Raw genomic sequence first — 15,267 nt, forward strand, 5'->3', positions numbered from 1 at the left:
AATGGATCAAATTAGAACGTGTTATTTTCACTTCTATTAGTATGACAGTACATATTTATATATAATTTCACAAATGTCAGTCCATCACACTCTCTGGGACTTATTCTATAAAATGCAATGGTGCTGATTCAGCAAAACCCCACTAAAAGCCCCATCGACTGTACTGAATAAGCCCCCCTGTCTCTAGAAAAAAAGGTTGCTGCTCTTGTCATATTATGGGGCCTATGCACTAAGCACCGATAAGCCACTTACCGAGGCCTTTTCGCCAAAAAAAGCCTACTGCTATACAGTAAGCCTCGATAAGTCGCCGATAAAAACATTTTTCATTAAAAAAAAATTCTGAGAAAAAATAATCGCCAAACGAGTGTCGAGAAGCCACTTTTCATCAGGTTTTCAAACGTGTGCAGTTCTAGTAGCCCCGATTACCTTATCGAGGATAATCGCGACTCTAGAAAGAGAGATGTCCTCTCAAAATCCTCCCGCCAGGAAAAGTTGGTAGGAAGGTGGTGAGAAGCTGCCGAGAAGTGGCGAGAGGGGAAGTAGAAAAAAAATGCATTTTTCCTGCATCTGATTGATGCCGGGAGTTTCCAGAGCTGATACCCATTAATATCAGCACCTGAAGCCCCCGGCATGAATCCCACACAAAAAAATGCATTTAAAGACACCTTCATTACCTTAGGGACTAACCGCTAAGGCAATGAAGGGGTTAAGGAACAACAGCAGCTTTATTGGGGGAAGAGGAGGTAAATTAAGCGGGTACTCTGCCCACAATAAACATTACAATATATACTAACCACCAATACACAACTCACCCCTGTGCCCCCACATAAAATATTTTTTTATTTTATTATACACAGGATTGATACCAGAGGCCGACGAGGGTACCCGTGTTGTCCCTGCGAGTGTCCGTGGGCCTCCATGTGGTCCTCACGGGTGTCTGGGGTCCCTCGTGTGGTCACCATTGGTGTCTGGGGGCCCTCAGGTGGTCCCCGTTGGTGTCTGGGGGTCCTCAGGTTGTTCCCAAGGGTGTCCAGAGGCCCTCGGGTGGTCCCCATGGGTGTCCGGGGGTCCTTGAGTGGTTCCCGTGTCAGCACACTTCAGGTCCATGTCCTCCGATGCCAGCAAGAATACAATCTAACGGCCCCTAACCCCTTAATCACCATAGCGGTTAATAACCGCTATAGAAATTAAGGGGTTAAACCCCATCCCACGCTACCCACCCGGCAGGCCTACTATACCCACCCTGTACCCCTTGATTGGCACAGTGATGTATCATACCAATATAATATGGGCATGATACCCAATATATCACTCAATGGTCAACCTAATAAAAATAATTAAGACCAAAAATACACAATAATCACATAAATACAGAAGCACCTAAACACCCCAACAATAAAATAACTAAATAGCCTAATAGTACACATCACAAATAATTATCTATCACCAAAATAGCTAAATTATTACAATTATGTTATTCCAAAACAATTAAATAAACAACTATCCAAGCAAACTATTAAACAAATAAAACCACAAGCCAACAAAACAATTAATTAATTTACAATACTAGCCAACAAAACAATTATTTCATTAAAACCAGTAGCCAAACAAAACAAATAAATAATTAAAAACGCTTACCAATCCTAAAATGTACTTTAAACAAGCCATCCAAATTCAAAACAATTTAATCCAAACAATAAACAGAATTTGAAAAAATAATAATCAACAGAAAACAAGCATTTGCCAAAAAATGTATTGTCTGTCACTGTATTTATCTGTACCGTAAATGGGCACAGTTTAATACATTATCAGTCAATGGGCAATGAAAAACATAACAATAATTTTTTTTTTTTAAACCTGTAAAAATAAAATTACATATATTCAATATTTTTCTTACCTTTAGAAGCGTTGGCCCTCCGAATCCCAGCGATCCTGCAAGCTCTTGTACCGCTTGAATCCAAATTCTTCTCTCTTATCTTCTATCACCGTCTTCTTTCTTTATCTGTCATTATTTCTTTCTTTTCTTTATTCTTCTGTCTTCATCTGTCAATCCAAAACCCAATAGTAAATCCAGAACAGGATGTTCTCTCATCGTCTTCTTCCTGTTAAATGAGGTGACCAGGCCTTATATAGGTGAAACGCGTAGAGCGTGGTCCTCAACGTATGATCTAGAGGGAGAAAGCCTGCTGGGAATCCCGTGACGTCAACTTCAATTGGCTGAGATACCGGAAGTGACGTATCGGCCCCTGGCAGAGACGCAGAATGGAGACTTGTGGCGGCAGCGGCGGTGTGATGGGACTCTGAGATCGCTACTCGGCTACCATCTGTACCCCACCTCCTATGCTGATATCCTATTGGAATCCTGTAAGCCTCCAATTTTATTGGTGTTGGATAAATCGTTTTTGTTACTTTTTATCTGGGCTCTGTGTCTTTCTCTTCTGAGATTGCTACTACCTCCAATTTTTGCTCTTACTTGCCATTAGCTCTTGCTGATACCATTTAGTATATTGCTAGTGCCATGTTGAGAGTTCTTCCACTATACTGTGTTTTGTTTTAATAATATTGCACTATGTAATTTTATTTATTTTTCCTAAGGTATCATTGCTCCCCTGGTCTTTCTTTGCATTTATCCGTTTGGACCTTGAAACAGTCCTCCAAGGGTTTGAGTGTTTTTTCCCCTTTTATCTCTTCACTGCACGTTATTTGATTAATATATTGGTTTGTCACTTTACCTTTGTTATTCATTTGCACTGCTTAGAGGTTTAGAGAGTTTTAGAGCGCCATCTAGTGTGTTTCCATATACATTACATTTTCAGGTCAGATGGTACAGCTCCAATCTGATTGGACGCGGTATCATGTGCCCGCTGGGATAGGTGTATATCTTTAATTATTGTGTATTTTTGGCCTTCATGCTTTTTTATTAGGATGACCATTGAGTGACTTAGTGGCTTATCATGCCCACATTATATGGGTATGATTTACCACTGTGTCAATCAATGGGTACAGGGTGGGTATAGTGATTCCGGGGTAGGTGGTTAGGCCTCCCGGGTGGGAAGGGGGAAGGGTGGGTTAACCACTTAATTACTATAGCAGTTATTAACTGCTAAGGTGACTAAGGGGCCAATAGATTGTATTTTTCCATGCATTCTTGCTGGCATCGGAGGACATGGACCTGTAGTATGCTGATGAGGATGCCCTTCCTGATGGCAGGGGTAAGTAGAAAGGTTTATTTACTTTATTTATGCTGGCTGGCTAATTTTTTATTTTATAATGGGCAAATGAGCTATAATCCATATCTGATAATAGTAATTTTGCCCATTATTGTACTGTGTATATTGGGGGGGGGATGTATTTATTTGAATGTATGCATATATTTTTTTTTTTAGGCACAGGATTGGTATCGCAGGCCAGCGGGGACCCCCAGACACCCACGGGAACCTCCCGATGACACCCGGACACCCGCGGGGCCCCCCTGGAGGCCCCCATACATCCGCAGGGACCACCCATGATGACCACCTGCAGGGACCACCCCCGGGGACCACCTGGAGGCCCACGACACTCAGGAGGACCACCTGCGGACCACCACGGGCCTTTGGCATAAATCCTGTGCAGAAAAAAATAAAAATGTTTTTATGTGGGGGCACAGGGGATGGGTTGTGTATTGGTGGTTAGTACATATTGTAAAGTTTATTTGGGCAGAGGGTGTGAGAGAAGGGCCAAGTACCCCCTTCATTGCCTTAGTGTCTATCCGCTAAGGTAATGAAGCCGCTTTAATGTCATTTTTATTAATAGTGTGCAGGAGCAGGGGGTCTCCTGAGATGAACCGCTTTGATTTCTGCCTCAGGGACCCCCTGATTCCAGAGTTACAGGCCCTGGTATGGGGCTTTGGGAGCTGGTATCGCCACCATTTTTAAATCATCTGCGTCACGTGACCGCGGGATTTAAATAATGGAGGACATACCAGCACCCCATACTAGGGCCTGTAACTTGGGAAGCAGGAGGTCCCGAGGCTGAAATCAATGCGGATTATCTCAGGAGACCCCCTGCTCCCGCACATTAATGATAAAAATGACATTTAAGCAGCTTCATTACCATAGCAGATAGCCGCTATGGTAACAAATTAGTTCCATTTTTTAGTTGGGTTTTAATACTAGTGTATTGTAGTAGGGGGTCTCCGGAGCAGAACCTCATTCATCTGAGGTCAGGGGACCCCCTGCTTCCCAAGATACAGGCCCTGTTATGGGGTGTCGGTATCTCCTATGCATTTAAATGTCCCTCGTTACGTGATAGCGGGAATAACTTTTTTAACGTTAGGCACTTTCAGTTTATTGCCCTAATAGGCTATTGATATATTATCCACATAAGAAGACCAACCTTGGCTTCCTTTACACTATACTGTTCATTCTTGGAGCAAGAAAAGGGAAATTAGTGAATTATCCCAGCCCTAAATACAGATATCAGTAATATACATGTGCTATTTATGATAGGTTTTAATTGATATTTCTTTTGTTTCTACTTAACTAGTAAACATTTATTTAAAATTAGTGGAGATGGATTTCCATCCCTTTTAAGATTATATTTCCAGTTAATAACGGAGTTTGAGTGCAATACTAATGGGATCTTTCCTCTTATTGTTTTGCTTATATGTATTTATACACACACAGGCATACACACATTTTTGCGATCTCTGCTTACTTTGTTATCAATGGCAGAGGGTGCCTGTATACTGTACTGCATAATATAAACAGGACATTCACTGTGAAACAAGCATTACAATGTACTGCTACTGTAGGTGAGGGAAAGGCAGGCCTGACTAGCAACATATTGCTTCAATAGTGAAAGTAGTAAGTCATGCAACACTTCCAGAACTATTCGAAATGTCTTTATTACATTTGAAATGTAGACCGCTATGCCAAATTAAAAAAAACCATAACAATTGTATTAACAGAATGTACAAACAAACAATACACATGTTTTTTTGTTGTCAATTAAGAATGCTGTAGTGTTTTTGGACACATTTTGCCCGTTTTTGTCAACAACAGGGAGACTTTAATAAATTACCCCCAAAGGTTTTTTGGTATCATGCAATCAAATAGTGTATCAGGGTGAACATATTTTGTTGACCAGCTAGGCAGAATTGCAATTTTCAGATTGTAGAACAAACCTTTCTTTTAAGGTGATGTCAGGTCTGATGTTTATTGTTTATTCTACACCTTGTCCCATTAAACAAAGAATGTGTTTTATGTGCTCCTCACAGAAGGGTGTTATCACTTGATGCTATATGACTATTTGTACCATACATGTATTTTCTTTTCTTCCAATACACCTTAGGGAAACCAATGATCACATGTATTTCCACAATAATGATTTTTAAAATCCCCAAGTTACTTGGTAAATCCAAGCTGACAAGAGTATTTTTCAGTAGACAAATACATACAGACCTTCTGTATGTGGTTAAAAAAAGAAGGGGAGAGGGTGCAATCTACCTACGCATCCCAGTGTGTTCTTATCATTTAATTTTCAAAGAAATCCAAAGAAGTCCTTGGCCAGGTTTACAATAAGATTGCCCCCACGCTATTTATGTGCCTTATATTTTAGTAATACAATTGACGCAAAAACTGTTTCCTATGAGTATGCTGTTTTATTATATGCCAGTGAATGCCTAATACTTATAGTTTCAACTTTTGACATCACTGAATCATCTTTCTACTTTAAGGGGCCAATTCACTAAACGTTAATAAGTGCCTTAACGCTTGGTAAGTGCACTTTGAGCGACTTTGCATGTTCTATTGCATGAGCTATTCACAAAGCTCTGATAACATGACAAAATCACTTCAAGTTTTTTTTTGACGAGCGTTAAGGCGCTTCCTGTTACAACACGGGTGGTAGCTGAAAAACTGGCCAAAATTGCATTTTTTGCCAGCAACTCCTATTCACGAAGCTTCAATATGCAAATTGCGGCTTGAACACTTGCATTCTAGTCTCGCCAGCCAGAGGGTGGCGAGATTGGAATTTTCATTTGCATACCACAGAGTTTATTTCATTTTTACTGCATAGGATTGAATCTGGGGGTCTCCAGTGTACATTCATTTCAGCACCAGAGACTCCCGGATTCAATCCTAGGTAAGGTAATAAAAATAAAAAAACACCCAGCTTCATTACCTTAGCGGCTAACCGATAAGGTAATGAAAGGGTTAAATGGTGTTTACGTCTCTCGGGAGGGTTGCAGTAGGAGTTTTCTCTTCATTACCTCCGCGGTTACAACCACTAAGGTAATGAAAGGGTTAACCCCTCCCGCAAACCCACCCAAGGCAACTACCCCCTTCACTCACCCCCTCAATCATCAACACTACACAGGAATGGGCAAAGGAGCTATTAGCCAAAGATGACTAATAGTGCTTTCCCCCTTTCAAAACACCATTACAATGCAATACAATTAAAAAAAAAAATACAACCCCTAATCTACTGCCCCGCCCCCAACACACACTGTAATGGACAAATTTCCTATTATCCATATCTGGATAATAGCACATTTTCCCATTAAAAATAAAACATTACCCAGTCAGCATAAAGTAAATAAAAGTTCAACTACTCCTGCCAGGATGAAGGCCTTCCTCATCTTCCTGTGCATCATCTGCATCTTCCGTGTGCAGAAACATTAAAATAAAATAAAAACTAGCTACAGGCCTTAATCAACTTAGCAGTTAGTAAACGCTATAGTAATTAAGGGGTTAACCCCCTCCCCCACTACCCACCCGGGTGGCCTAACCACCCACCCGTGGATACTACCTCCACACCCTCCCCCTCTACCCATTGATTGTCACTGTGGTAAACCATGGGCATGGATTGCCACAATGAAAATGAGTGGGCAACTTTAAAAAAAAAAAAAAAAAACATACAAACAAAATACACTAGAATTAAATAAAAACAAACATTTGCCAAAAAATGCATTGCTGGTCACTAGACTAAATAGACTAAAAATAAAATACACAATTAAATAAAATCCAATCAATGTGTTTCTTACCTTTGCCGGGATGAACATTCACCCTTCCTCGTCCAGCTGCAACACCAACTTATGACCCATGACGCAATGATCCTCATCAGCAATACAGCCATGATCCCCAGGTGATTGCAGAGTAGTCCCGGTGAGTTCTTTCTTTTCGTTCTTGTTTTCTTCTTTCTTCTGTCCTTTGTAATCGAATTGGTCCCTGAGATGTTGATCCGACTGCTGCTTCGGCTTAAGCGTGACATGATAGGCCTTATATAAGGCCTGTGAAGTCACTAACGACTGACAAATGGTACACCTCCAATTTGATTGGAGAATGTGATGGCTTCCATTTTTTTTAAATGTGAAGTAATCTTAAAGAGAGGGAAGCCAGCCAATCAGGTAGCATATCTTCCCTCCCTTTAAGATGATATAACTTCAGCAAAAACAAAATGGAAGCCATCACGATACACCAATTAATCAGATTGGTAGATACACCATGTGATACTTTTCCTTTTTTGGAGTGGTGTGATGATATCAAAAAGGGAGGGACGATAGCCAATCAGGTAGCATGCCTCCCTCCCTTTTTGATGTCACATCACTCCAAAAAAGGAAACATCACATGGTATATCCACCAATGCAATTGGTCATGTGATGGCTTCCATTTTTTTATGTAGAAGTGACATCTTAAAGGGAGGGAAGCATACTCTACTTGATTGGCTGGCTTCCCTCCTTTTAAGATGCCACATCATTAAAAAAAAATGGAAGACTTCACATGGTATATCCACCAATCGGATTGATGGGTGTAACCTTTGTCAGTCAATATGACATTACAGGCCTTCTATAAGGCCTTTCACATCTCATTTGACCTCAAGAAGCCAACGGATCAACATCTAGTGTCCTGGACCTGACCCGTTGGATTACAAAGAAAAGAAGAAAGTAGAAAAGAAGGAAGAAAAGAATAAAGAATGTACTGGAGACTCCTCTGCAATCAACTGAGGATCATGGGCTTCGTGGGGCAAGAGTTGGTGCCACAGGATGAGGAGGGTGAATGTTCATCCCAGAAAAGGTAAGAAACACATTGATTGGATTTTATTTAATTGTGTATTTTTTCATATAATGGGCATGGTTTGCAACAGTGACAATCAATGGGTAGAGGGGATTGGGAGTGGAGGTAGTTGCTCCAGTGAGTGTGGTTAGGCCAGCCGGGTGGGTATCGGGGGAGGGGGGTTAACCCCTTAATTACCATAGCGGTTACTAACCGCTAAGGTGATTAAAGCGTTAGTGGCCAGTAGTTAGGTTTTTTATTTTAATGTTGCTGCCCACGAATGACGCTGATGACGCAGAGGAAGACAAGGATGGCCTTCACCCTGGCCGGGTTAAGAACAACTTTAATATACTTTATGCTGGCTGGATAATGGGAAGTTTGTCCATTATTTTTCACTATGGTTTTGAAGGGGATAACTCCTTCTGCAACCTTCCTGGTTGTCCTAACCTCCCACCCTGGAGTAACTACCTCCTTCACCCCCACCTTCAACCCCCAACCAACCAGATACTCTGGCTTAACGCCTTCATTGCCTTAGTGGCTAGCCTCTAAGGTAATTAAGCTGTTTTAATGTTAATTTTAATAGCACAGTATTGAAGCAGGGGGTCTCCGGAGCTGAATCGCATTAATTCCAGTCATGGGGACCCCTGGCTTCCCGATTTACAGGCCCCGGTATGGGGTACTGGTATCTCCCTGCATTGTTTAAATGTCCCGGTCACAAGATGCAATAGATTTAAACATGCCGGAGATACTGGCACCCCATACCGGGGCCTGTAAATCGGGAGACAGGGGGTCCTCGAGGCTGAAATTAATGTATTCAGCTCCGGAGACCCCCTGCTTCAATACCATGTTAATAAAATTAAAACTGTGCGATCGCCTGTAAGAGCTGTGCAGGGAGTAGCAGCTCTCTCTGTTCAGCTCTTCCAGACAGCTGGAGCGACATTTCTTTCATCAAGCAAACCCAAATTAGTGCGATTGGGCATTTTTTTAGCACACTATAAAAAAAACTTGAGATTTTTCTTAGTGAATACTGTTTTGACACAAATTTCCTAGCATGCTATAAGAACATGCAAAGCCGATCTGTAACGCACTGAACTTATTGAAGTTTAGTGAATAGGCCCCATAAGTATTACATATTCACTGGCATGTAATAAAAGCAGTGTATACAGCATACTCGGAGGAAACGTTTTTTTTGCGTCAATTTTATTCCTAAAATATAAACTTTATAAAATATGTTTAATAAACGATCTAGAAAGTGTCAGATGCCTGAGCAGGTTCAATATATTCAATGTATGTAGTAATAAATGTAATATATACTGCTAAAAGATACTACATCCATGTATCCCTGCCAAACCACAACTAAATAATGCAGTGATTATATAATTATATTCAACTCTAATTAAACAATTATTAAACATTTTAGCTTACTTTTTCTTTAACTTACGAAATAAATGCAGCCGATTGACGATTGATAAAAACTTTCAGGTTTGGATTTGAATCCTGCAAGCCAGCCCATCCTTAAGGTGTGTGTTCCCAGATTTTATACGCTTGAAACCTGCCCACGTCTATTATCTGTGCAATCAAATGTACACTTACCTGAATTTTGCTGGTCATACTGGAGGTAAACCGGGTCTATTTTGAAGGCACCAATTAAGTCTGATCTCTTCTTTACCCTGTGCATAAAAGAAATGAAAGATTCGGTTGCTTAGTGTATTTAGTATAGACAAACAAACCGGTTACTAGAGTCTGAAATTCCAGTTTAAGGCCCCGCTCACACAGCACGCTACACGACGTGAGCGCGCTCGTCTCAGATGCCTGGCGGCCAATGTTAGTGTTCAGTATTGAAGCTACCATTGGCTGCAAAGTGCGGTGTCGATGCTGCTCCAGTCGCGGGAGTCTCTTCAATCTGTGATTCCTGTCTGCAGCATGCCTGTTCCGGTCGTGACATCAATTTCAGCAGCCAATCAATGTCCAGGCGTTTACATTGATTGGCTGTGAAATTGAGACTCGGCAGTGAAACCGAAGGGAAGGGGGAACGGGAGGGACGTTGTGGACGGAGGGACAAAACATAAATAAAAAGTTATTGCAGAGTATCATGGTTTTAAAAGGGCTCCTTAAAAGCTGCATTTCTGCTCGCCCTTTTCCCCCTACTTCTGACCAGCCTAGTGTTTGCTGAGGGCTGCTGGCGCACCCCCCCTGGTCCCCACTGCACACCCCCCGGTCCCCGCTGCGCAAACACCCGGTCCCCGATGCACACCCGCCCCCCCCCCCCCCGGTCTGAAGGCTAAAGTTTAATTTTTTCACGCCTTCCCGCCGCGACCCAACTCCTGCAGCTTTAGCAGAGATCGCTGGGCTGCAGGAGCGCGCGGCGGAGGCGTGCGTGGCCGTAGCAGGTAGTGTGAGCTCGGCCTAAGGCTTTTCAAGGAAGGTATTAAATCCACAATCCCAGCAAACTCAGTACCCCCAAATCCATCACATATATATATATATACACACACGCACGCACGCACGCACGCACATAAAAAACCATAATACTGAGTTAAGTTATGGTGAGTAAAAAAAGTGACAAAAACCCTCCACAGGAAAGCAAATATGCAAATATAACTGTATGCTCATCTGCATGTCTTAGGCAGTGGAAGTGCTGTATGCTGGGTGATAATGGGGAAAGGCGGGGTTGCAGACCTGCCTAAGACATGCAGATGAGCATACAGTTATATTTGCATATTTGCTTTCCTGTGGAGGGTTTTTGTCACTTTTTTTACTCACCATAACTTAACTCAGTATTATGGTTTAGCCTATCCCATAGCCTCTCTTGCATTCCCAGTAAAATCAACCCCACACTGATGAGACCCATCAAGGTCGAAACGGCTGTCTGTGGGTGGTTTTCTGGGTATGCACCTTAACCCTGGCTGTGCTCAAAGCTGTGACCATGCAGCAAGCTTAAGCCTATAGGGTACCATGTTAAAAATGGTTATTGAGGCAAAAAGTGACACTGTGTGCTCATTTGCATGTCATTTCCCAGAATCCCTTGCTGCAGTGGAAGTGCTGTATGCTGGGTGATAATGGGGAAAGGCGGGGTTGCAGACCTGCCTAAGACATGCAGATGAGCATACAGTTATATTTGCATATATATATATGATATATATAGCATATCCCCTGTAAAACCTTTTATTTCATTAGATCCTATTTTCATATATAGGGTAGTCTTGTATCTTTCCCAATCATTTTTGAATTCTCATATATATTTCTCTGTTGTGAGGTTTATTCCATGAATCTACTACTCATTCCATGAAGAAGCACTTCCTCGCATATTCCCTGGGCCTCCCACCCTCCAGCCCGAGTTCTTGCTCCAGCACTATTCTTCCTCTGAAATATGCTTCTCTCCTGAACATTATTAAAACCATTGATGTATTTGAAGGAATATAATATAATACACACATATTGTCACGGGAGACGAGGACTTTTAACACTTTTATACCGGTATCATTCACTAGGCAAACACAGTAGTGGAATAAAATGTAGTTTATTCGGGTAAACCCACTTACACACAATGAATACACAAAATACAGACAAAAACACACTTAATGGGGCTCTGGGGGAGAAAACTAGGCTAAAATAGGTGCAGGGCACCTGCTCCGGAAGGCTTACCCTGACCGGGCTTCCTGGTCCTCTTTTAGGCTAGAAGCTCTAGCTATGATCGCTACGTTCTAAAATCAGAACTTGGACTTCGTGTGTAAGGAACCGGGAGGCACGTTCTATGCGGCGTGCCCCCTTCTAACTCACACCGCGGCTGCGGTCGCCACTACCTCAGCTTCTCCTCCCCCACGGCACGTACGGCTACACCCACCGTTGCCTCCGCCTCTTTCCCGACTTCCGGCTCCCTCCTGGGTCGCGCGCACAAGCCCGTCCACATTACAGGGCGCGTGCGGACCCGCGCATCATATGCGCTCTCTCCAACAGCCAGCTCCGCCCCTGGCTACCATGGGATGCCGCGCCACGCTCCTGAGCGGCGCTCCTAGCTCTGATCCTATCCCTGTTCTCCCTGCAGACGCACCTTCGCTCCTCCCCCTCCCCTATTGGTGCCTGCTGGGTACTTAACTCCATGGTCAGTCAGTGCTCAGCATAATCCTCTGTAGCCTTGTGCTTGGCTCCTTCTTGTATTCCAGTTACCTCGTTCCTGACCCGGTCTGTCTGATTACCCCCTCTGGATCTTGACATTGGCTTATGGACTCAACTACGCTTCTTCTCTAATCCTTGGACTCGGCAAACAAACAATCACTACGCGGCTCTCTCTACTCCCAGACCATTGGCTTATGGACTCGACCACGCTACCTTCTACAACCCAGGATCCGGCAAGTACCCGACTAACCCTTCTCTACAACCCAAGTTCCGGCTACGCTCAATACCACAATCCGGGCACGCCCCCGGTGCTGTGGGTGTGTGGTGTTCCCCTTCCCCACCTCAGTACCGGGGTCTTGTCAGGTTTGCAGGCAGCACGAGCGTTACATCGTGTCTGACTTAGACTCAGCTAGGCAGGCTTTCTTAGCTCCAAAAATGAAGCCGGTTGCCCTGCTGTTCGTAACAAAACAACTTTGAAAAGCCCACCTTTGCATCACCGGCCCAAGTCACAGGACCGTCTGGTTCTCTGCCTGGGGCTTCTCCTTACATATTTTCCGCTGTTCTATGTTCAGCATGGAAGTAGGAGGAGCGACCAATCAGAGCATGGGAATTCCTCCTCGCCAGCCAATAGGAATAGGGGCTCGTCCTTTGGCTGACGTCAGAGGAGGGGGCGTGCCAAGGTGGCTCGGGATGCCCTGTGGGCGGGATATATGACGACCAATGGGAAACGCGCCGACATTCTGCCGCTTCCCACAGTCAACCCATTGCCACCTGCTTGGCAGGCTCCACTGAGACTGGCAAACCAGAGTGTACTCCCCAAAGGGGGTCTCTGTTCTCCGGACCCAGTACTCCGCCCTGCCCCAGCCACTTAGTACCCCGACACCTCTCAACATCCCGTCTCCCCTTTGATCTACGATGTCTATCCAGACTTCCCGGCACTTGTATGGATGCCCGGGCTGACTGAATAGACATTTATAGTAAAAGCACCAAACATTATAAAACATATTTTAATACATGTTATAACTTGGGGAGACCCATATCTATGTGGGGCATAGGGCTGGGATATCTGGGCTCGAAAACCAGGAGTCTGGGGGACACTGGGCAGCCCCGGTGTAATTCAACCTGCATACCAGCAAATCATGCCTGCACACCGGGGAGAATTAGGACTCCCGGGACTACCGGTAGGTTTGGACCCCGAACTCCTGCAAACACAACAACTGCATTTCGACACAAATATCCCACCTAAAACTTACACACAGACATTTTCATGAGTCTGTGGCAAAGGGAACATGAAAAGTGACAAGCAGGGGACACTGTAACTTTTGCATGTTATGTTACCTGGCCCCTGGCTTATGGTGCTATGTACAGTAGCTGCGAGGGACCCCACGGTTTCAGGGGTAACAAGAAGGGATTAACCTTTATTGTATAGTCTGGTTACCCTCTACCATCACACACACACATATATACACACATACACACACACACACACACACACACACACATATATACACACACACACACACACACACACACACACACACACACACACACACACACACACACACACACACACACACACACACACACACACACACACACACACACACACACACACACACACACACACACACACACACACACAAATGAACAGTTATATACCCCAATTTGTATTCACTTTTATTGTACGCAGACTGGTGAAGATGTATTATCTTTATGTTCATGATAAATTTCTAACAAATATCAGTACAAGAAGGGAAAGTTAAAAAAATAAATGAAACTTTATGTATCCATTACATATAATTATTTTTCATCCTTGTCCATTCTTGAAAGTCTATGCAAGTTTTTCCATGCAAAAGGCTGTGGTTCGTACACATAAAAACTTGTGTAGAGTTTTTGTCTACAGGAAAAGAAGATGCTTGTACATTCTTTGCCTAAACTCCATAAAAGTAGGGACATAAATACATAACTTTCCCTGCTTGTACGTCTGAGTGTTCAGGACTCACTTTGTGTAAAATGTTGTAAATAATGTCGTCACCATCCTATCATAATTTGTATGCGTGTGTGTGTATATATATATATATATATATATATATATATATATATATATATATATATATATACAATTATAAGCAAACAAAACTTGATAGTGTTAACAACCTTTATGTGCTCCTCAAACAAGTTCATTTAATATGATTGTCCTAATGAGTCAATATGCTTTTTTCATTAAGCGTTTCCACACTAGGTATAAAGGGCATAGATGAGTGATAACACATTGGTTTCTTTTAGCTGAGGGAACACATGTGTGTTGTTTATTTAGAAATAGTGTAGAAACGGCAGGTGAGGGTTATGTCCTTGAGCTGCACCATCATGAAAGAAACTGTGAAAAGGTTCAGTATTATTTTATTGTGGCTGTGCCTTTCACCAAAGGGACTATAGTAATGTGTGCAAATCCATCATGTTTTGATGTAGTATTTATAACAAATAATTTCTGTTGATGGTAAAAAAATAAAATACAGTTTAAAGCTCTTCTATGTCAAGCTTAAAGATACTTTAATCAAGCAATTTTGTTTACGTGTAAGTTTGTCTATCTATACTACAGGGTGTTAAGTAAAAACTCCATGCTTTTTTTACTGTGTACACACATATACATGTATATATGTACTGTATGTATAGAAATAAAGTGTCTCTATCTCTCTCTTTTTTTTGTCTAATTAGAAATATCCATTCTTACCTAAATACCTAAACATTTTGACCCCATATTACATTACTTTGCTAAACTTACCAAAAAGCAGAGCAGTCAAAGTTCACCAGCAACCACTTATGTGGGTTAAAGTTAAACGAGTCTGCAAACTGAAATGAGAAAAGAAAAAAAGTAAAGCATCTTCCGCCATTCCAATTTAGTTCACTGCTTCTCTGGAGCGGTGAACACAATCTAGTCTTAGCCTCATGGTGCTCTTAGGACATCAACAGGGACCTCGGTGTGCTGGCGTTTCTGAAGCCCATGGCCATGCTAATTAAAGGCTATTTGCTGTGCAGCTGTGACGTGTCACGTTTTCTTGGCAAGAGACAAGCCTGTAAATGCTACGGTAGCGACAGGAGAAAACTGAAAATATTAGGA

General features: G+C 42.6%; 1 protein-coding gene across 1 annotated transcript in view; it reads right to left on the minus strand.

The window, feature by feature from the left end:
• The window catches only part of DDC (dopa decarboxylase), a 174,982-nt gene that overhangs the window by 31,497 nt on the left and 128,218 nt on the right, over window positions 1–15,267 (minus strand). Inside the window, exons 9-10 of the mRNA XM_075586479.1 lie at window positions 14,932–14,999; window positions 9,627–9,703 (exon numbers count right to left, since the gene is read on the minus strand). Coding sequence (XP_075442594.1) covers window positions 9,627–9,703; window positions 14,932–14,999 — 145 coding nt within the window. The remainder of the gene's footprint in view (window positions 1–9,626; window positions 9,704–14,931; window positions 15,000–15,267) is intronic.

Source organism: Ascaphus truei, chromosome 2 (genome assembly GCF_040206685.1).
Source record: "Ascaphus truei isolate aAscTru1 chromosome 2, aAscTru1.hap1, whole genome shotgun sequence".
In the NCBI taxonomy this organism is placed as follows: Eukaryota; Metazoa; Chordata; class Amphibia; order Anura; family Ascaphidae; genus Ascaphus; species Ascaphus truei.